General features: G+C 38.8%; 1 protein-coding gene across 1 annotated transcript; it reads left to right on the top strand.

Annotated features, from left to right (window-relative positions):
- The first annotated feature begins 606 nt into the window (after nt 1–606).
- Nucleotides 607–19210, top strand: LOC139709909 (allantoicase-like). Its single transcript, XM_071621866.1, has 12 exons — nt 607–694; nt 5933–6025; nt 7276–7338; nt 8214–8427; nt 9457–9542; nt 11153–11273; nt 12654–12724; nt 13668–13802; nt 15043–15147; nt 16354–16411; nt 18012–18121; nt 19064–19210. The coding sequence occupies exons 2-12, from the start codon at nt 5969–5971 to the stop codon at nt 19208–19210; spliced, it is 1167 nt and encodes a 388-aa protein (XP_071477967.1). The 5' UTR covers nt 607–694; nt 5933–5968.
- The last annotated feature ends 1387 nt before the right edge of the window (nt 19211–20597 follow it).

Genomic DNA, 20597 nt, shown 5'->3' with positions numbered 1-20597 from the left:
TCGAAGGTTCATTAATCCGAAAATGAAATATGGTTCGTTATTCCGAAGGTTCGTTAATCCGAAAATGACACAAAGCTCGTTATTCCGAAGGTTTGTTACGGACCCTATTTCATTTTGGATCAATGAACCTTCGGAATAACGAACCCTAATTCACTTTCGGATTAACAAACTTTCAGAATAACGGACCCTTCATTTTCGGATAAACGAGCCTTCGGAATAGCGAACCCCATTTTTGGATTAACGAACTTTCGGAATAACGAACCTTCGGAATAACGCCACAAATGTTCGGATTGACGAACCCTTTTTCATTTTCGGATTAACGAACCCCTAGGTATAGGGAATTTGTGTGTTTCGGATTAACGAACCTTCGGAATAACGAACAGCACCCCGAGCTGACCAGGATTGAGGTCGCGCTGTACACGGTCGGCTTTTCTTGGGGTTGAGTTCCTGCACGCACCCAAAGCAAACGCAGGGCCATACAATCGAAGGCGAGGTGACTGCATTGCAGCTCCTGTCAAGCTCGCTCGCTCGCTCATCACTCAAAGAGAACGGGGTTGTAACCGGTAGGGCCGAACTGTTAGATCTTGAGATGTCGTAACACTCAGATCAGACGTAGAGAAGTGCAGTGGAGCCATCACAACAACGGAGCTAGCCGATCAGTTGTGGAGGAGACGACCGAATCGACGTTTAAAACGTGAGCTTGTACCTGTTTATCATTCCCGAACTCTGTAATTTTGTTGATAGATCTCTAACGTTAGTAAGAGAGCTACCAAGTCTCACGCATTCTGCGTGAGACTCAAGCATTTTTAGGGGCAATTAATCTCACGATCTCACGCCTGGCACCCATTTTTCTCACGCATCGGACCAAGTCTGCAACTTGGGCCTATAAATGATGAGTAGAATCTAGATAGCTCAAAAGATTAAAGTGATAGTTGCAAATGAAGGTATATTTCCCCTTTGTCTTTAAAAATGAGTAAAAAATAGTCACTTAAAGGGACTGTACAGTACCAGGTACTGGTTGAGGTGGGAATTCATGTTTTGAACATTCTTAAGTGAGATAATGAGAAACCTCTTATGAAATATGAAAGAGCATGTAATTTTAAGAAGGATTGAACGTTTATTTGATGAAAATTGGTTTTCAAATGGCTGAGATATCAAAAAAAGTGATAATAATAAAAGGCGACATGCCACAACTTTATTAGGATCTCTTTGTTTCACCGTGTTTTTGGATATCTCGGCCATTTCAAAACCGATTTTCATCAAATAAACTTTTGATACCCTAGAATTGCATTCTCTTTGACATCTCATAGAGTGGTTTCTGAATACCTGGCAAAACTTAAAAAGCTAAATTCTCACCTCGACCAGAACTGTACACGCCCTTTAAGTATGCACCTAACGTTAGCTGCAGAGACTCCAACTCTCCCGTTTTCGACGGGAGATCTCCCGCCGAAAACCCATTTTTGCAAAATCTCCCGTTCTCCCGCTGGAGATTTGATTTCTCCCGCCCTGGCTCTGTGTCTCCCGGTGGAAAGGATTTCTTACTTATTGCTATCGTATGTTGAAAAAATAAGCCTTAGATAGCACCAGAGAACATCTAGAACCCTAGGAACTTCGTGCTTTGCACACATCAACTTGGAGTCTCCCGTTTGCTTGGGGTTTCGGGCGGGAAAATCTCCAGATCAGCAGGTGCTTTGGGTTGGAGTCTCTGTAGCTGATGAAATTGAAAGCTCCCTACCGTGCGTGGGACTCGGGCCACAGGGGGAAAAACCCCTCCCACACCCTTGCTCGCACACATATTCGCATGCTGAGATGCCGAGTCACAGTATCTCGCTCATAATTTTTTTTTAAAACTTGGCATCCCTGTAGTAAATTCACTACTTACTTGCTTAGATTCTAGACCTCCGTCTACTTTCTTTGGTTTAGATCTACCTGGGTGTAGAGACGTAGCATCTGCCCCTCGTCACTGTCTGTCTCTGGCTATCCTGGGTTTTAGGGGTCTAAATTATTTTGGGCTTCGTCTCTGATATAAAAAAATTTATGTTAGGTTGTACATCAGTGGGTGGCTTTCCCAATGTCTCTCTAGTGCCGACTTGAATTGATATAGATCTAGGCCTACATGTACGCTGGTGCAGTGGTGGCTGAGACTGCTGCTTCTGGTAGAGCATTCCAGTTATTCATGCTTCTTACAGCAAAGGCATTTTATCTCAGCCACAGTCTAATTCATTGCCGATTGGTTTCTTCAGTTTCAAGCTGTGGCCTCTGGTGTTGCTGCATTCAACCATGTCAAAGAATTGAGTACTAAGATGATCTAGATGGTCTATGCTTTACAATCTTGAATAAAATATCTGAATGAGCTCGGATCGTTGCCTTCTGTATACAACATCATACAAGGGTGGGTAGCTTGAGGATTTTCAGATGCTCTGCATAATCCAGATGACGAAGGTGGGGGAGCAATCTTGTTGCCCTCTGTTAGTACTTTCTCAAGTACCTGGTAGGTCTTCCTTTTTGAAAGTAGGAGACGACACCATATTGCAATGTAACTCAAGTGTCAGTCTTATTAGTGCTTTGTACAACTTGAGCCATCCCTTCTCATTCAGCGCCAAGAAAGATCTCTGGATGATTCCAAGTTTGACATTAGCTCTTTTGGCAAGCTCAGCTGTTTGTGCACACTAATGTGAGGAATCTATCACAGATGACTCCAAGAACTTGTTTGGAGATGTCCTGAGTGATCTCCTCCTCACCATCCTCTCCTGACATGGTATATTGATGACATGGGTTACTTCTACCATAGTGCATAACTTTACATTGGTCTCGTTGAACTTGAGCTGCCATGTGCTTGCCCACTTTGTTACAGCATTAACATCATCTTGCAGCACATGTGCATCATCTTGGTTATCGACAATTCTGTATAATTTGGAGTCATCGGCAAACAATTTCACTCGAGATTTGGCCACCTCTGGTAGATCATTTATGAAACAGATGAAGAGTAATGGACCTAACATGCTTCCTTGGGGGATACCACTTAGATGTGACGTAGATAGTTCCCCATTTACTCTAACTCTCTGAGATCTTCCAGTGAGGTACAATGTATGCCGTAATCCATTTCAGAAGGTAGCCACCTACACCATGCTTCTAGTTTGTGGAGGAGTCGCTGGTGTGGAACACTGTACCACAGAGTCACAACACATTATAAATTATGTCAAGAATGTAAAAGGGCAAGTCCAAGATAACGCGCACGTTACGTATGGGACATTCAGAGACTTTTATGACCCGAAAAATAGTGTTAATGGCCTTTGATCATATTGAACTTCATCATGGTGATTGCTATCTAGGAGAAGTATAATCATGTAAAAAATTTAGAAAAATGACCTTGACAATTATATTCTAGAAGCGAAAATATGTGCTGTTACGTATGGGACCAGAAAAATTTTGTTTTTTTGAACATTTTTTTTCAACCTCAAAACTCTCTGAAAGTATATCATTCTACAACTTGTAACTCACTGTGATGAAAGTCACAACACTCAAGATTATCACAGGTAAGTTTCATGTCGTTAGGCAAAAAGCTCTAATTACAGGTTCTAATTAAAGACAGACATGACGTGTTACGTATGGGACAATTACGTATGGGACAGTTTGTCCCCCATTCATTTAGTGTGTGAAGAACCATGTTTATGGGTATTTTGCATAATTATTGAAGTAGAATCAGTTGAAACTACTCAAATACTGATCCAGATTGTCAAGGAAACTATATTCCCCAAATATTCACCATCATAATCATATTCAATCATATTTTTATATTTTTATGACCAACCTGGGTATGCATGCCCTTTGTCCCCCATTCGTTTAGTGTGTGGAGAAGCATGTTTATGGGTATTTTGCAAAATAATTTTGCAAAATACCCATAAACAAATTTTTGCATAATTATTGAGGTGGAATCAGTTGAAATTACTCAAATACTGATCCAGATTGACAAGGGAACAATATTCCCCAGATATTTACCATCATAATCACATTCAATCATATTCTATATTTTTTATGACCAACCTGAGTATGTATGCCCTATTTTTATCAGGATAGTTACTACTGAAAAATTGAATACCTGGTAGTTTAAAGTGTTTACTTCCATTGATGAAGGGCAGTTTGCCATTTAGTTTCAATAAAAAACAACTTGACACAAGAAATATTAAGTTTAATAAGCAATACCTGCTGCGTGGAACCCCAGTGATCGAGTACATATATGATGTCTGTCTAGCAGTCAGGTCATTGATTCGAGTCACACCTCAGTATGTATACCCATGAATTTTGTTGTGGCTACTACTGAAAACTGAATAAGGACAATTTGTGTATCACTTGCAATAAAAAAAAAATCATTTTACTTTTTTATATATATATATATATATCACAACCATTTCAAATTGGATCTCCATCACATAAACTTTGAATTCCTCTAGTCTTAGGATTTTATGCTCTTAAGTAATTCATATAATTGGTTTCCAATCATCTCTTTAAATGTTGAAAACTGAATCCCCATTTCTACAAAAAAACTATACCATCCCTTTAATGCTGATTTTTCATTGTGTATTTTGCCATTTTCCCCTCCCCCTTTCTGAAAATTGTTCAGTCAAGTTCATGTATTGTTTCAAGTGTCTATAACTCAAAAAGTAGCCACAATGTTGGGATGCTTTCTTCAGGATGATGGACCATTTGTGTACCAAGAGACCTTCCCAGCTAGCTACATGCATTCACATGCAATATGTATGAGGATGTCCCATACGTAACGCATTTGTCCCATACGTAACATTATTTCAATGCCTAATAAAATATATTTCTTTTACTTTTTTTCTTTTTTCTCTGGTATTCAATTTCTCTAAACAATAAATTAGAACTTTCCATAAGAAAAAACCTTAAAAAATGACCTCATTTTGTTACGTATGGGACATCTCATGATAGGACACGAGCTAATTTGCGTAATCATTTGCATAATCTCTAAATTTTCATACCAAGTTAAACTATGTGATGAACTTCTTATGTCCACATATTAATCAAATATTATTTGCTTTCCTTTGAATTAATATGAATTTTTATAAATGTCCCATACTTAATGCTGTGTTTCACAGATATTCAAACGAAGCCCTTGAAATTTGCATAAATTTACATAATATCATTTTTTCTTCCACGGATATCAAAACTTCAACTCATAAGCTTCAAAATGATGCCAAACATGTCAATATTGAGCAAAGATGAAATTTTGCCTTCTGAGGGGACCTTATCTTGGACTTGCCCAAAACCAGGCACGAGAGTACTTTTGCACCTGTTAAAATGTTTGTCAAATGACCTACATTTCTACAGTAGCGCCTAGGACGTTGACAAACAGGTGCGAAAGTACACTAGCGCCCAGAACCATTAGAAGTCTATCCAAAAGACCTTGGACATAGGAGATTGCTAGTATTAAAAACAGCAAAAACAACTTGATTCTTGTGTGATGTGTCTGGTTTCCTCTTCTTCTTCCTGTCTACTTTATGGTACAGTCCGTTGGCTTATTATTGCGATATCGAAGGGTACATCACACATTTACATCCCTCTAGATCAAATTGCTATGAGAGCAAAGAAACAACAAATAAAAGATTTTGATTTGTTACTTAGGAATTAGCTCTCTGAGTCTCACAATCTCGGATTAAGTATCATTTATATCATTCAAACATGGAACAGTCTTGAATTACGTAGCACCCAAACATGAAATTAAAGATGATGATGATTATTATGAGTGCAATTAAATCAATGAAAGTTGTTTTCAATCTTCTCTTTCCTCCTCTCATTATTATCATCATCTTGTCAATCGTCATCACTACCATTGTGCATTGTTTGTACCACATAGAACCCCTATTTATCATAGATATAGATTGTATGTCACTGCTGTCATGTTTTATTGCAGGCTGTTGAAAGGAAGAGAAGAAGGAAAGCAGTCGTAATGGCAAGCACAAATATACCCAGTTTTGTGGAGCTCAATGACCTAGCCTGTAAGAAGGTAGGCTGATATTTTGTAATCATATTCAGTGCCAAGCCCCATTTGCTCCAAGGGGGGGGGGGGGGGGGGTGGAAAGAGAGGGGTCATTCATTTGTATGTCTTATATTGTGGTACCGGTATGATGGTAATTCTCTCGCTAGATTACTGATCTCATACATGTGGAACATGTGGAATACAGTGGGTGACTCGTATGAATATTTAAATGTATATTTTTTGTGGGTGTTTGTGCATATGTGTGTGTCAAAAGATTGGAAGATGCATTCTTGTAGTACAGAAGGGCTAGTTCTACTACTAGAGGTGTGTGTGTGTGTGTGTTTTTTTTTAAGAGGGTCTTGTCTTTTTTTCTTGAATTCTTTCCTGAGAAAACTATATGAGTGTAAACATGGCAAATATCGTCACTGGGGTGACAAGACCTTGTACAAGTATCTGCAATATCGGTGAAAATGACTATTTTTGGAATCAGTTAAGTGATCTCCTGTCCAAATCCTAGATGTCTTACCCCAAAAATGAAGTCACCACGGCATGTCAAAGGAATGTCTATCCCATTGGATATTGTGCTGTGGCTGCCAAGTTTTTTTGCTCTCCTGAACATTTGACATTTTGTAGATATGAGGTCTTGTTGCCCCAGCGATGATATACTGTGTGAGGAAACAAGTATTCTACAATGTATCTTGTAAGGTTTTACACTTTGTGAAGAAAAGACACGAAATGGTATGCGTACAGCAACACATTGGGCTTGTTCTCATGCTTTCTATGGTGTACACGTAGTAAGGCAATCGTTCAGAAAGTCCCTAACTTTGTATCAAGCCCCTCTTGGAGATACATTCGCATTACTTAAAATCCGTATCCGGGCAATTACCCCCGGAGGGCAATTATCCCCCCGGCCAAATACTGGTTAGTGGTAAAGTTAGAGTAAAGATTAGGGTTAGGGTTACATTTAGGGTTAGGAGTTTGGGTTAGGGTTAGGTTCAGGATTAGGATTAGGATTAGGGCCAGGGGAAGGGTGCGGGGTAATTGCCCAGGGGTAATTGCCCTAGACCCCTTAAAATCATTTTAGAATTAGTTATATGGCATGTGTCATGGAGAAAATAGTTCGTAATCAATACATGTACTTAGACTTTATTGCATTTGTACATCTTTGTACTTGAGATATTTTATGGTTTATATTTTGTGTAAAGTTTGTCAGTATTCCTTAAAGCACTGGGGAAACCATTTTCTAACAGTGCTGCAACCATTCTTGATCCCTTGAGGTTGGTGGGGAGATTCTATTTGCCACAGATGACTGGTTTGCTGTAGCAGAGAATCTGCTTCAGGTAAGATGTTTTTTGTTTTTTTGTAACTATTTTAACAAGATGATAACTGCCTGATTATAATGATAATGATAGTAGTAGTAGTAGTAGTAGTAGTAGTAGTAGTAGTAGTAGTAGTAGTAGTAGTAGTAGTAGTAGTAGTAGTAGTAATAGTAGCAGCAGCAGCAGTAGTAGTAATGATAATACAATGATAATGATAATAATAATAATAATAACAACAATAATAATAATAATAACAATGATAATAATGATAACAATAATGATAATGGTAAGAGTGTAGTATACCCTGTCAAAGATTCACCCATAACTCCTCTGTAAACTTCATCACTTGTATAAGAAATCTTCAACATTAATTCAGACTGGATGTACCAGGTCCATCAGAGAAAATCAGTCTTATATACATTGTATTCAGTGTGATGTCTTATGACAACTACAATGGAAATTAGTAAATGTATACAGTAGACAAAAAAACAACAAAATGTTTTGAGAAAGCACATTATTAAGAGCACATTTTCCACGCTTTTCTTGAAGACTACTGATACTCAAAAAGGTACCTGAACATTTCACCGAAAGTTTTGCCTTAAGCTCAATTGACAAATACAGTGACATTTTGTGCACACAAATGAGGAGGAAAATTGATCTAGTGGATAAGTTCATATCATGTTTAGAAAGCTGCAGAAGTATGTCTGCCATCCAGAATCATCCACTGTAGACTTGCACAAATGCAGAGAAATTGATTGCTAATTTCTATGGTTTACAAGAAGACAATGACCAACGAAAATCTAGGTGATACTGTATATGATGGTGAGAACCTAGCAAAGTTATGTCAAGTTGCATTACGACATATCTTTCACAAATTCTACCCTTGTGCCAAAAAGGACAATGACCCTGTATGGTGGGAGGGGGAGTTCACACTCTTTGGAAAGAGAATGGATGGATGGGAAACGAGACGCAAACGCATTCCTGGTCATGACTGGTGCATCATTAAGCTTGGTATCCCTGGTGTGATCCATGGCTTCGACGTCAACACCAGGTTCTTCACTGGAAACTTCACGCCCAGAATGTCCATCCAAGCTGCATGCCTTGAGTCAGGTGACCAATCTTTGTGTGTGTGTGTGTGTGTGTGTGTGTGATCTGTTGCCTGAAAGCCCGAATTAAATTGCTACATGTGAATTTCTTGATTTTTATATTTGAAGTTCTTAAAGGGGAAGGCTAGTAACTGATCAGTGGGAATCAGTGGAAATGCTGGGGGATGATTGTTCCGATCCTTATGGGATTCATTCAAGAGTACATTATATATCTATTGTTGTGTGAAAATTATTTGCTTCAGAATGGTCTCATATTCAAGTAATGTGCAGTTTAATGTTTCCAGGTTAGCATGCCTGGTCAGTGACGGGGCATTAAGCTGCACATTACCTGAATATGAGACCGTTCTGAAGCAAATAATTTTCACACAACGATAGATATATAATGTACTCTTAAATGAATCCCACAAGAATTGGAACAATCATCCCCCAGCATTCGCACTGATTCCCACTGATCAGTTACTAGCCTTTCCCTTTAAAGCTCCAAAGCGATTTACTCAAACTTACAAAACCACAGAAGAATAACATTTTTCTGTGTATAAAAAACAAGTTGATGCAATGGGTTAATTCAAAACACCATAGTGACATGATCTAGGAACCCCCAAAACATTTAAATATTGAATCAATTTTATTCTTAAGTTGGCTTCTGCACTGTGGGCACCAAGAGCTGCTATTAACTGTGCCTGGGAGCAAACATCATTTTCAACTAGGCAAGCTATTCTTTACCATGACTTAGTAAGAAGGGGAAAAAAAAAAGAAACCCCTAGGTTATGGCATAATTCGAAGAAAGAAGAAATACATGTGACAGTCGGTTTTACTGATTTTTTAGTTGTAAGATATGCAGGAGTCATTCTATATCTAAAGTGTACACTTTGATAATTGTATCATTTGTGATTGAATGAGTCATGGAGAAAAGGATCCAATCATGAGAGGAAAAGAGATATGGAGGAAAAAAGAGCCAGGGAAAGAGAATGCTGAAGAGCCCGAAACTGACATTAGACAATATGGTATCTCACATTCCACGTCTGTACTGCAGATGAAGACTTTCCTCAGCGATCCAGTGAAATGGGCTCAAAGGCCAGTGAGGAGGAACTGGAGGAGATGAAGAAACTGCATACAGAGGTTAGTGGATCTGAATGCTTTGCGTCAAAGTGTAAAGAAAACCAAAATGGTGTAACCTGATGTTTCACTCAATCTCAGTTTGCCACTCTGGGAAGCACCTGTTTGCCGCCTCAGTTGGGAGATGGTCGTGGTCGTTGGTAGTAGACAGCCATTTTGAGAAGTTGAACAGCCAAACTTCCCCCTTTTTATACCCCCGCCAAACGAAGTTTGAAGGGGGTATATAGGAATCAGCGGGTGGTCGGGCGGTCGGGCGGTCGGGCGGTCGGTCGGGCGGTCGGGCGGTCGGTCCGTTGCAAATCTTGCGTCGCGAACTACTTCCTCAGTTTTCAACCGATTCCCATAAAACTTGGCACAGATGTGTGCCTTGGGTTGTAGATGTGCAAGACGTATTTTTTGACAGTACCCAAAAGTACGTTGCCATGGTAACGGCATATTATGGGCAAAAATGGGTACAAATCTTGCGTCGCGAACTCCTCCCACATTTTTTGATCAATTTTTATGAAATTAGGTACAGATGTTCATCTGAATATGTTAATGTGCAAGACACATAATTCCGCAGTGGCAAAAAGTGCGTTGCCATGGTAACGGCATGTTATTGGTAAAATATAGGGCAAAATGCTTCATGGCAAAACTGCTTCATCAGTGTTCTTCCAATTCTCATGGAATTCATATTGAATGTTTGTCTTAGGATATAGGTCAGCATGACACATTTCTTGACAGTGACAAAAAGTATGTTGCCATGGTAACAGCTCACATATTATGAGCCAAAATGATGGAAAATTTTGTGTTGCAAACTATTTCCTCAGTTTTTGCACAATTTCCATGAAACTTGGTACAGATGTGTGCCTTTGGTTGTAGAGGTGCAAGACGCATTTTTCGACAGTACCCGAAAGTACGTTGCCATGGTAACGGCATATTAATGGCAGAAGATCAAGGAAAGATCTTGCGGATTTAACTACTTCCTCAGTTTTTTGACCAAAGCTTATGAAATGTTGTTTTGACCAAAGCTTATGAAATGTTGTTTGGCGGGGGTATAACCAGTCGCTGTAGCGACATTTCTAGTTTTTTCTGATGGGATATGGACAATGCATATGTATGTGTGTGTGTGTATCCATGCACGGACACAGGCGTGCATGTGTATGGACATGTTTTTCAACTGCTTATACATTGAAATTAAGATACAAATGTACAAGTATGCTTGAATGCCAGATGTTTGTTTAATGGGTGATTTATCCAAACATATGCAAGACTTTAGTAGATGCAGAAAGAAGGACACATCAGTGAAGTTTGAGTAATTATTGACAGTTTGTTCAACAGTTATGAATTTTTCAATATTTTGGTTTTATCCATGTCCTGTCATTTGCTGGGTAAGAAGGCTGCAACAATTTGCGATGCTTCAACTAAATTGTTGACCAGTATGGCTGTGTCTAGAAAACATGTGAAAAATAAAAAATTCTGTAACTTGCTAAAATTATGTGCAATTCCACTACCACGTGTGAAATTCATCTCATTTATATATCTTGTTGAAGTCATTACAATCGCCATGAAGTGGCATATCCCTTCAAATGGACACATTATCCCCCCCTCCCCCTCCCAACTTCTCATCTCAGGATTGGGAAGAGCTGGTGTCAATGCAGCCATTGAGGGCAGGCATCCCAGAAACCTGCCACAACTACTTCAGGGTGAACAGCGCGAAGAGATGGACCCACTTGAGGCTCAATATGTTTCCAGGTGAGAAGGTGTTTCCCTGGCAGAAAGATTTTAGAATGACCTCAGTGATAGAGACAAGATAAAAAGTGTCAAAGAAGGGCATGTATCAGAACTGCATGCTACCTCTGTGTGCTATTGTTTGAAAATGAAGTGATGGTGAAGAAAAAGAAAAGAAAATTGCCATTGGAAAGGGTTGTTAAATGTTTATTCAGATTTGAAGTGCTTTGAGTGACCACATTTGCCATAGTCACTTTTATCATAGACAATGGTGTTACTCTAAACCATATTGGAAATTGTGTTACTGGTGTGACAATACTTTTTCATATAAATGTAGTAGTAGTGTCAGCGTGATTTTCAAAGCTTGTGTAAAGCTAAGCTTGAGTGTTTCACCGTCTTCCAGTTTTTACCAGGGTCCCCAATAACAGGGGTGGCTGCATTTACCTCACTTTAACAGCAATCACTCTATCTTATACCTTCTTGCCCAATTTTGGATTGACTCCTATCTCATGCCAACCTTACCAAGCTCCTCGTCCACCTGTCCACATTTTCTGTGGTCCTCACTTCTGTGGTTTCGTCATCCTTTTGCATTATCAGATTGAACACACAGCTGAGTTTGCAAAGCTCAACTTTGTTCAAATGAAGATGCCACAATATCAAACAGCAACTAGATTTATAGAAACTTGCAGGTTTTTGTTTTGTTTCCTCGTGTTAGCTCATGGTGAAATATACATGTACTGCCAGGACAACGATAGGATAGAATGAGTGTATCTTCTGCAATTTGTTTTTCCAGTGTGCACATGTTACAGCATAGAAGTAATGACTTGCATGAAGGAAGTTGAGTGTGTATGGTTAATGATACAAAGTACCAAATGATGCATCACGCGTTACCCCGGGGTACCACATTGTGTAGTGCCACCTCACGTCCACTCGAGGACAGCCGTAGAGAAATGCATGCACTGTGTGTGCGTGTACATAGTCATTCCCATGCCACTGCATGTTATACTATACATGCATGGTACGCTGTGCTAGCAATAGCATGTGCTTCAGGGAAAAAAAAAATCACACCAAAATAATTTTTCTTTTTTTGGCAACCAAGGGTACAGCCTTAAAAAATAATAATAATAATTCAACAAAATGGCTGATTTTTATTTGGTACCCCAGGGTACCATTGCTGTGCTAGCAATAGCATGTGCTTCAGTGAAAAAAGAATCTCACCAAAATAATTTCCCTTTTTTTGGCAACCCAGGTACAACCTTAAAAAAAAAAAATACTAATAATTCAACAAAATGGCTGATTTTTATTTGGTACCCGAGGGTACCATTTATGTCATCAAGTATACCTTTGCAAATCATATTGCTGCATGCTTGACTTACAATGTCTGTCGCCCTCATGTGTCCACAGATGGTGGAATAGCCAGACTGAGGGTCTATGGTGAGGCTCAGCCAAGATGGGAAGGAATCAGGCCCAATGAGGTAGAGCTGTCATGATGTATCATGACCTTGTGAAGAAGATTATTTTCAAGTTGATTTTGTTCTTACCTTTAATATAATCAGTGGCATAATGTACAAGGTGAATGAAAGGAAAGAGATGTTAACATAAGTGATATAAGAAAGCAGGTTACATTGTACTTTTGATGAGAAGTAAAGAAATAAGGTTTTTGAGCATTATAATTTGTCTGATGGAGATGGAGGTCCCACTAAAAAGTGAAGCTTGTGGATTATGGGTCCCACCAGTTACTATCTACAACTCAAAAAAAAAAAAAAAAATTGAATGCATGGTCACCAAATGCAGTATGTATTACTTGATCATTTGAACAAGTTCACCATATATTTATATAAATGTAAACATATATTAATATAAATACCAATATAGTATTTATATTTTTATTGTCCTCCTTTTAATTACTGGGCTTTCACTTTTCTGTGACCCTCTCCTTTCATTCATGGTGCTCCAAAGAAGAGGTTGTTGCACGTAGTCACATGGTGTGATGGCCATGGACAGTTGATGGGGTGCAATATTATACTTGTATATTATGTATATATTAATTTATTTGTTCTTCTATAAGGTGTCAATGACATGCTGTATTTCTGTATTGTACTGAGAAACATTATGCCAGATATACCTGAGGAGGGAGTTATTGGGTTTTTAACAGTATCAATACCATATGATAAGCATGACAATTATTACAACACTTTCAATCCCAAGGCCACTCCCGGTTAGTGTTTATGGACCTTGGTTTTCAAAATTTAAAAGGATTCAGAAGTCATATTGTTTTGTTTCTGCATGTCAAGCAGAGATTTGCATACCTCAATAGTGCAAACTGTGCAAACTTTGTGTGGTTTTGTACTGTTGTAAGCTACTGGTGCTCACACACCGCTATGGTGTCTTTGCATGCATCTCTGTGCTCCCACACAGCTCGTTGACCTCGTTGCCATAGAGAATGGAGGAGTCTGTGTGGGATACAGCAACGCCCACTTTTGCCATCCACGCAATCTCATCACCAAGGCTCGCTCTGTCACCATGGCTGATGGGTGGGAGACGGCCAGAAAGGTTTGTGATCTCAAAAATCAAGCACTTGTTGTTAAAGGAGACCTCCAGATGATTTTCAGATTTTGACGTTTGAACAACTATAAATTACTTATACTGCGGACAGATTTATAGAATTTATGATAATTGGGATGAAGAATAAGAATATTTTCGAAAGTTGTAACAAATTGCAATAAACAAAGATGATGACATGGCAGGGTCACCATTAAAATGCATTAGTTGGGGCTCAAGCAAGCACAACAAAAGAAGAAAGCATGCACAGATTGTACACTGGTGAACTCACAAGCAAGTGGTATTGTAATGGAATTACACTGCTACATTTCTGAAATATGTGAGCCTGTATGTCATCATCCTTGTTCAGTGTAATTTGTTTAATGTTTTTCAAAGTATTGTTTCCCTGCTCAAGAACCACAATAAATTTCACAAATCTATACATTGAGATGTTGATTTGTGTACTACATGATGTGAAATTATGAAAATTGTCTGGAATGCCCCTTTAATTTGAATTTCCAGGAGTGGAGCTGTAATGCAAAACCACTACTATATATTCAGATATACCTGTGTAATTGGTATGCAAATATTCTTAGATCGATCTCTGTGTGCCTGTAGTTGTTGTAAATACCAACCCAAGGATTAATGTGCTACCTGCTATGCACCCATGTACCAATATGATGAGGTATTCAGGTATGTCGTCATTATGGGCATTTTGTTGTAATGTGTAAATTTTAGTACACAAAACTTCTGCTCACCAGCCCCATTAAATTCAAATCTTTTCACAGGTTCAGAGGTAACTTAAGATTTGCCAGGCATTGGTACCTTTGAATAATGGTTACATCAGAGAGATTGAAAAAAGGGTAATGGCACTGCATATTTCACAAATCTGGGACAAAGAAATGTATATGATATTATTTATCTGTGTGCCCTTGTACATTTGAATTGTCTTACTCTGCTCAAATGCTTGGTCTTCAACACACCTTACTGCTGCCAGTCTTCGAAGCCAAGTTTCTTCAAATTGTTGCCAGCTCTCTCACTGTTTCTGTCGTAAGTGGTTTGGAATTAAGTGAGCAGAATTATGTATTCTTTCAGTAGAATGCAAAATCATGAAAAAAAAATCAGAAATGTTGATATTTAGGAACTTCATCAGGCTTTCATTGAATAAGATATATATGTGTGATGTATCATCACTGAAGCTTAATAGAGGCACCAAACGTTGCCTTTTGTGTACTTGGATATTCCACTACAGCTCGACAGACCAGCTGTGTTAGAACTTGGTGAGAATGGTGTCCTGAAGTACACTGGATGTGACTGGTGTGTATTCCGGCTTGGCACGCGGGGCATTATAGAAAAGGTGAGTTCCATGATGGGATCTGGAGTGCTAGTCCAGAAGGGAATGTTGTCCACAAGCATCTGAGTTTCTCTGATGAGTCATCTTTGATTGATACCTGTTTGCCTATCTGGCAGGCTGACATTTGCTGATCAGCAGGGATGATTTGAAACTGGATGTCAGCAATGAATATTACAGGAGTATCACACTAGCCTTGTTTAGGATTAAACAACACTTTAAAAAAATGTAGCTATGCGATTGGTTGATTGCTCATCACATGACATTCAGTTAAAAGTGCCATTGCATGGCTGACGTCACTGATTTCAATTGCTTCCCTTGTTTAAGTCACAATTTTTATTCCAGTGCACGGCTCTGATGTTACAATCAGCAAACATTTGTCATTTGCTCTCAACAATTACAAGCGCGTTTACAAGTGCGTATTTTATCACTTGTTTCTGCAAGTAACTTCAACTGATGGGTTTCGCGTATGTACACAGGGACTACGATTGTGCTACTCATTCACCTTTCACGGAAAATAGTTGGCATTTCTGTGCTAAATTGAAGAACCTGTGTGGACCACATCTGTTGATGTCCAAGATGTTGTATAAAACAAATAGTGTATGGTCTTTACTCGTGCATTGGAACAAGATTTCGCACTCTGTGAAAGATGAGGCGCACTAGAGCACCTCTATGCTTCACCACCCTTCCAAGAGAGAGTGATATTAGTTGCATCTGTGTAAATAGTGTCATCACCATGTAATCCTCCCATAGTTTATGAGGAAAATATCAAACAAATACATGTATTTCCTTCTTCTTTTTAGGGGGGTAATCTTAAAACTACAGCTCCTTCCACAGAAGAGTCTTCATAAATGAGTTATTGTGACTGAAAAAAAAGAACGATACCCATGATGCATTGCATATTTCATTTCATATGTGGAGATTTAGTGCATATTTGTGTACAGGTCAGTGGGAAAGACTAGTGAGACAATGGGATCATCACATAATCTGATTTGCATGATGTGACTGTCACCAATATCAATGTTGTGCTGAAAACATTTTAAAACTGTCGTGTCTTTATTCTCCGGTCTATGCAAAATCCTCCCGCCATTTTCCATGCTTAGCTCTACTCGAATCAATGACGCTAGCGAAAGTTTGCACAAGAGTCATTACATCACTTGAAGGCATACATCATGCACCATGAGAAATTTAATCTCACATTTTACATTTCAGATTGAAGTGGACACCAATCACTTCAAAGGCAACTTCCCAGACTCGTGCACAATTGAAGGTGGGTCATAATTATGCAGTCACAGTGGCTATGTTCAGTCACGTCTGAAACAGAGTTCAGGCAAAGATAAAAGAAGGGCTGGCAACAGCTGAAGGGTTTACCTGTCTTGGCTACCTACATGCAGTTTGTGATGGCAACATTTTCTAATGCCCTTCTCATTGAGAATTAACCGGATGAATGTGTACCAGAGTAAATCCAGTGTGTTTGTTTACCTTAGGTTTTCTGTGATATTATGAAACAGCTGATTAGTAGCTATCCTGTCACACTTTCTTCATTCCAAGTTTCCTTCATTTGATTGTGTTATGTGTTGAGAGATTATCATAGTCACACAGGTGATTATTGTGTGTGTTTGTGTGTGTGTGTGTGTGTGTGTGAAGTAATTGCTGCTACAACAATAAATCTAGTGACAGGTGAGAAGTTACTTTTTGTGGATTTTTGGTAATATTAAGGGATTTGCTGATGACAACAGATTCAAAGGGACTACCAGTGAAGGAAAAGATCAACTATGATTCCTTTTTTGTCCCCGCCGAACGAGTTCGAGCAGGGGACTATGAAACGGGCTCCGTACGTGTGTGTGTCCGTGCGTCCGTCCGTGCGTCCGTCCGTGCGTCCGTGTGTGCGTCCGTGTGTGATCAAAATGTTCAATTTGCTACTTCTCTGTCATTTATGAGCCAATTTTGATTCTGTTTGCTTTATATGATAGCACTACATGGGAGCTTTAAAACTTGTACACAGAATTTCAGTTGTGACCTTTGACCTTGACCTTTGACCTATATTGTACATTTTGCTACAAAATGCTACTCCTTCGCCATTTCTAACCCGATTTCGATTCCGTTTGCTTTATGTGATGGCACTAGGTGAGGGCTTCAAAACTTCTACACAGAATTTTTGACCTTTGACTTCTTTGACCTTTGACCTTGATTTTTGACCTATATTGTACATTTTGCTACAAAATGCTACTCCTTCGCCATTTCTAACCCGATTTCGATTCCGTTTGCTTTATATGATGGCACTAGTTGAGGGCTTCAAAACTTCTACACAGAATTTTGACCTTTGACCTTGATTTTTGACCTATATTGTGCATTTTGCTACAAAATGCTACTCCTTCGCCATTTCTAACCCGATTTCTATTCCGTTTGCTTTATGTGATAGCACTAGGTGAGGGCTTCAAAACTTCTACACAGAATTTTGACCTTTGTCTTCTTTGACCTTTGACCTTGATTTTTGACCTATATTGTACATTGGCTACAAAATGCTACTCCTTCGCCATTTCTAACCCAATTTCGATTCCATTTGCTCTATGTGATGGCACTAGGTGAGGGCTTCAAAATTTCTACACAGAATTTTGACCTTTGACTTCTTTGACCTTTGACCTTGATTTTTTACCTATATTGCACATTTTGTTACAAAATGCTACTTCCGGCGGGGACATATATTACGCACCGCGTAATTTCTACTTTTCCTTGTTGTTGTTGAATTGGTGATAGTGTTACTAATGGTCCTCATGTGACAACTGTTATTTAAAGGTCTTATATCCTTTTTGCAAACATCACAAAATTTTACTTGGTCCAAGATTCAAAATTGTATTTGTGCTTTGCAGGCTGTGTGCTCACCCTAGAAGAAGAGCAGCGAGCAAGGGCACCCCACCCAGAGCGGCCCCACGGAGATTTTGATGCTTTCCAATGGAAAGCTATACTACCTATTGCCAAGGTGAGTGGAGCGGCTGATATTTGTGTTGTTTAGTTGTGGATAAGATGCACTATGAAATTTCCCAGTTTGCAAAATTGACATAGACTTCTCTAATGGTATTAGACCTTTTTACGTCTACATCTCCAAGAATACTGTAAAAGCTGTAATTTTACACATACATAATTATATTTTCACAAATGAAAGGTCACAAACATTTTTGCGAGATGTTGTTTTCATGATTTGACACATAGGCTATCCTAAAGTGCATGCCACTTTACTGGACATGGCAATATTTTTGTATGTTAAATTAGCAGCCCAACAATGATTCGCATATTTTGCAAAAATGAAACCCTCATGAAAATAACAGCCATTACAGTAATCTGTATATTGACAGATTATGGAGACCATTTAATAGTTGTCCCTGTTTCTACATAAAGTCTGCAGTGCAAAAACATTTTCTTGTAAATTTGAAGGCTTAGTTATACATGGGAGTACAGTGGAAACAGTTTACTCTGCCAGAGCTACCTGTGTGGCCAGAGCTACCTGTGTGGGATATCATCTAAAAAAATGTATATATATCATTGGGTTGTTTTTCAGTTTCATAATTTTCCAGTATTTCTATTGAAGTATCACATTAAGGTTTTCTAACTCAAATCATAGATTGTGACTTGTGGTATTGGTAAGCAGTGAATTGCCCTTCCAGTGTGAGAAGGGGGGGGGGGGGGGGGGGGGGGGGGGTGGGGGACAAGAACAATTTAAAAAAAAATAGTTTTTCGTTGCTTGATAATTTTTCTTTCTTATTTTTCAATACCTGCATTCCATGAGTTCCATTTGTATAATGAATTTACACTAGATTGAATGAAGAAAAGAAATAGATATAGACAGCATGAATGGATTTAAAAGAGTGTGGTAGCACATACTATTTACACAAGTGTCCGCACATATTTGCTTCTATTCATACAGCTCTCTGCTCATAAGAGACACTTCTTCAAAGGTTCAGCGGTCACGGTCGTTGGACCGGTCACCCATATCCGGCTGACCTTGAGACCAGATGGTGGTATCAGCAGGCTCAGACTGTGGGGGCATAAGGCTGCTAATGCAAACCTGTGAGGTTGCCATCCCTGTCAATGCAATTAAGCTAATAGTCTTCCATCTTGCATTAAAAGTCAATTAATTTGTTTTCCCTTTTTTTTCTTTCTTTTTTTGGTGGAGGATGTGGGGTAATTGCAAACCAAATTGCAGTCTGTAATCTAATCATGTCAGAAGAAAAATTGTGTATGAGGTGCAAGAAATTTCTCAGGGTGTATTGTGGTGGGCAGGTTTTTGTGGGTTGCTTCACAATCAATGACTTGGTAATTATATTGGGTCTTGTTATATTGTTTGCTAATATATTGCTCACTGTATGCTATTATTGCACAAGGGGCAAGATGTCTGCTTTGTTAAAACAAACATTGTGCATGTGTGTGTGTGTTCTTGTAAACGGCTTCAATGAGTGATATTGTAGTGTTACACTCCAGGCAACCGGGGATACATTCCACACTGGGCATATGCCTGTTTTTGAGAGTATTTAAAACAAATGAAAATGTGTCCTCTTAAGGCCCTGGGACTATCTTAGGGGTATGAACCTACCCATTTTGCATATTTAGGACCCGTACAAAAATGTATCCAGGCAAATAGTTTTCACACTATTCAAATGAGAAAATTTCAAAATTTATACACATATCCTCGATTGTTGTGTATGGACCTATACACTACATGTAGTTAATTTTTTTTTTCATCTACTAAATTGAATTGATGTGTCATTTTGTATGGTTTTCAAATTCAATTAGTCATTGTATTATAAAAAAAAAGAATAAAATTCAGAAGAAATAATGGAATATGCACGGTTACCTTGAGCAGAGTATCATATCACTTGTTGAAGCATCGTACGAGAATGTGTTTGTGTGTGTGTGTGTCTGTGTGTCTGTGTGTCTGTGTAAATGTGTTGTAGTTATTTTCATTTTGATCAGCTCCAAAGGGGCAAGTGTACAACGTGTGCCACCATATCAGCATTAAGAGAGCGCTCTCCAGTGGTGAGCATGGAATGATCCTGAGCGGGATGTGTGCTATAACATTACATCTCTCCCGCCCGTTCTGTAGGAAGACTTGTTTGCATAATGTATTCGTAGAGCTTGTAAATCAGAAATAATTACCTTCAGGAAAAATGCGTCCTGTAAAATACGAACGTATGGCTCAACCTTGTAGACTGTAGTATTGTACGTGTACCAGATGCATGATGTGGAAAAAGATTGAATTTCTTGAATTTCTAGTCTTTATAAAATGAATGATGTACAGGCCTATTTCATTGATTAGTGAGAATAAAACTCTATGCTCTTGTTTAACTTTGGAAATAGTCTTTATAAAATCCATGAGCGCAGAGAGTGGGTTTAAACAGTTCCAATGTTAAACTCGCACATCCAATTCTCAGCAATCTACTCTGTCCTGTGCATCATTTGTA

Source organism: Diadema antillarum, unplaced genomic scaffold (genome assembly GCF_040938485.1).
Source record: "Diadema antillarum isolate AM-2024a unplaced genomic scaffold, OU_Dant_1.0 seq00001480_RagTag, whole genome shotgun sequence".
Lineage (NCBI taxonomy): Eukaryota > Metazoa > Echinodermata > Echinoidea > Diadematoida > Diadematidae > Diadema > Diadema antillarum.
The sequence above is the reverse complement of the archived record's forward strand: the minus strand, read 5'-3'. Positions and strand labels throughout refer to the sequence as shown.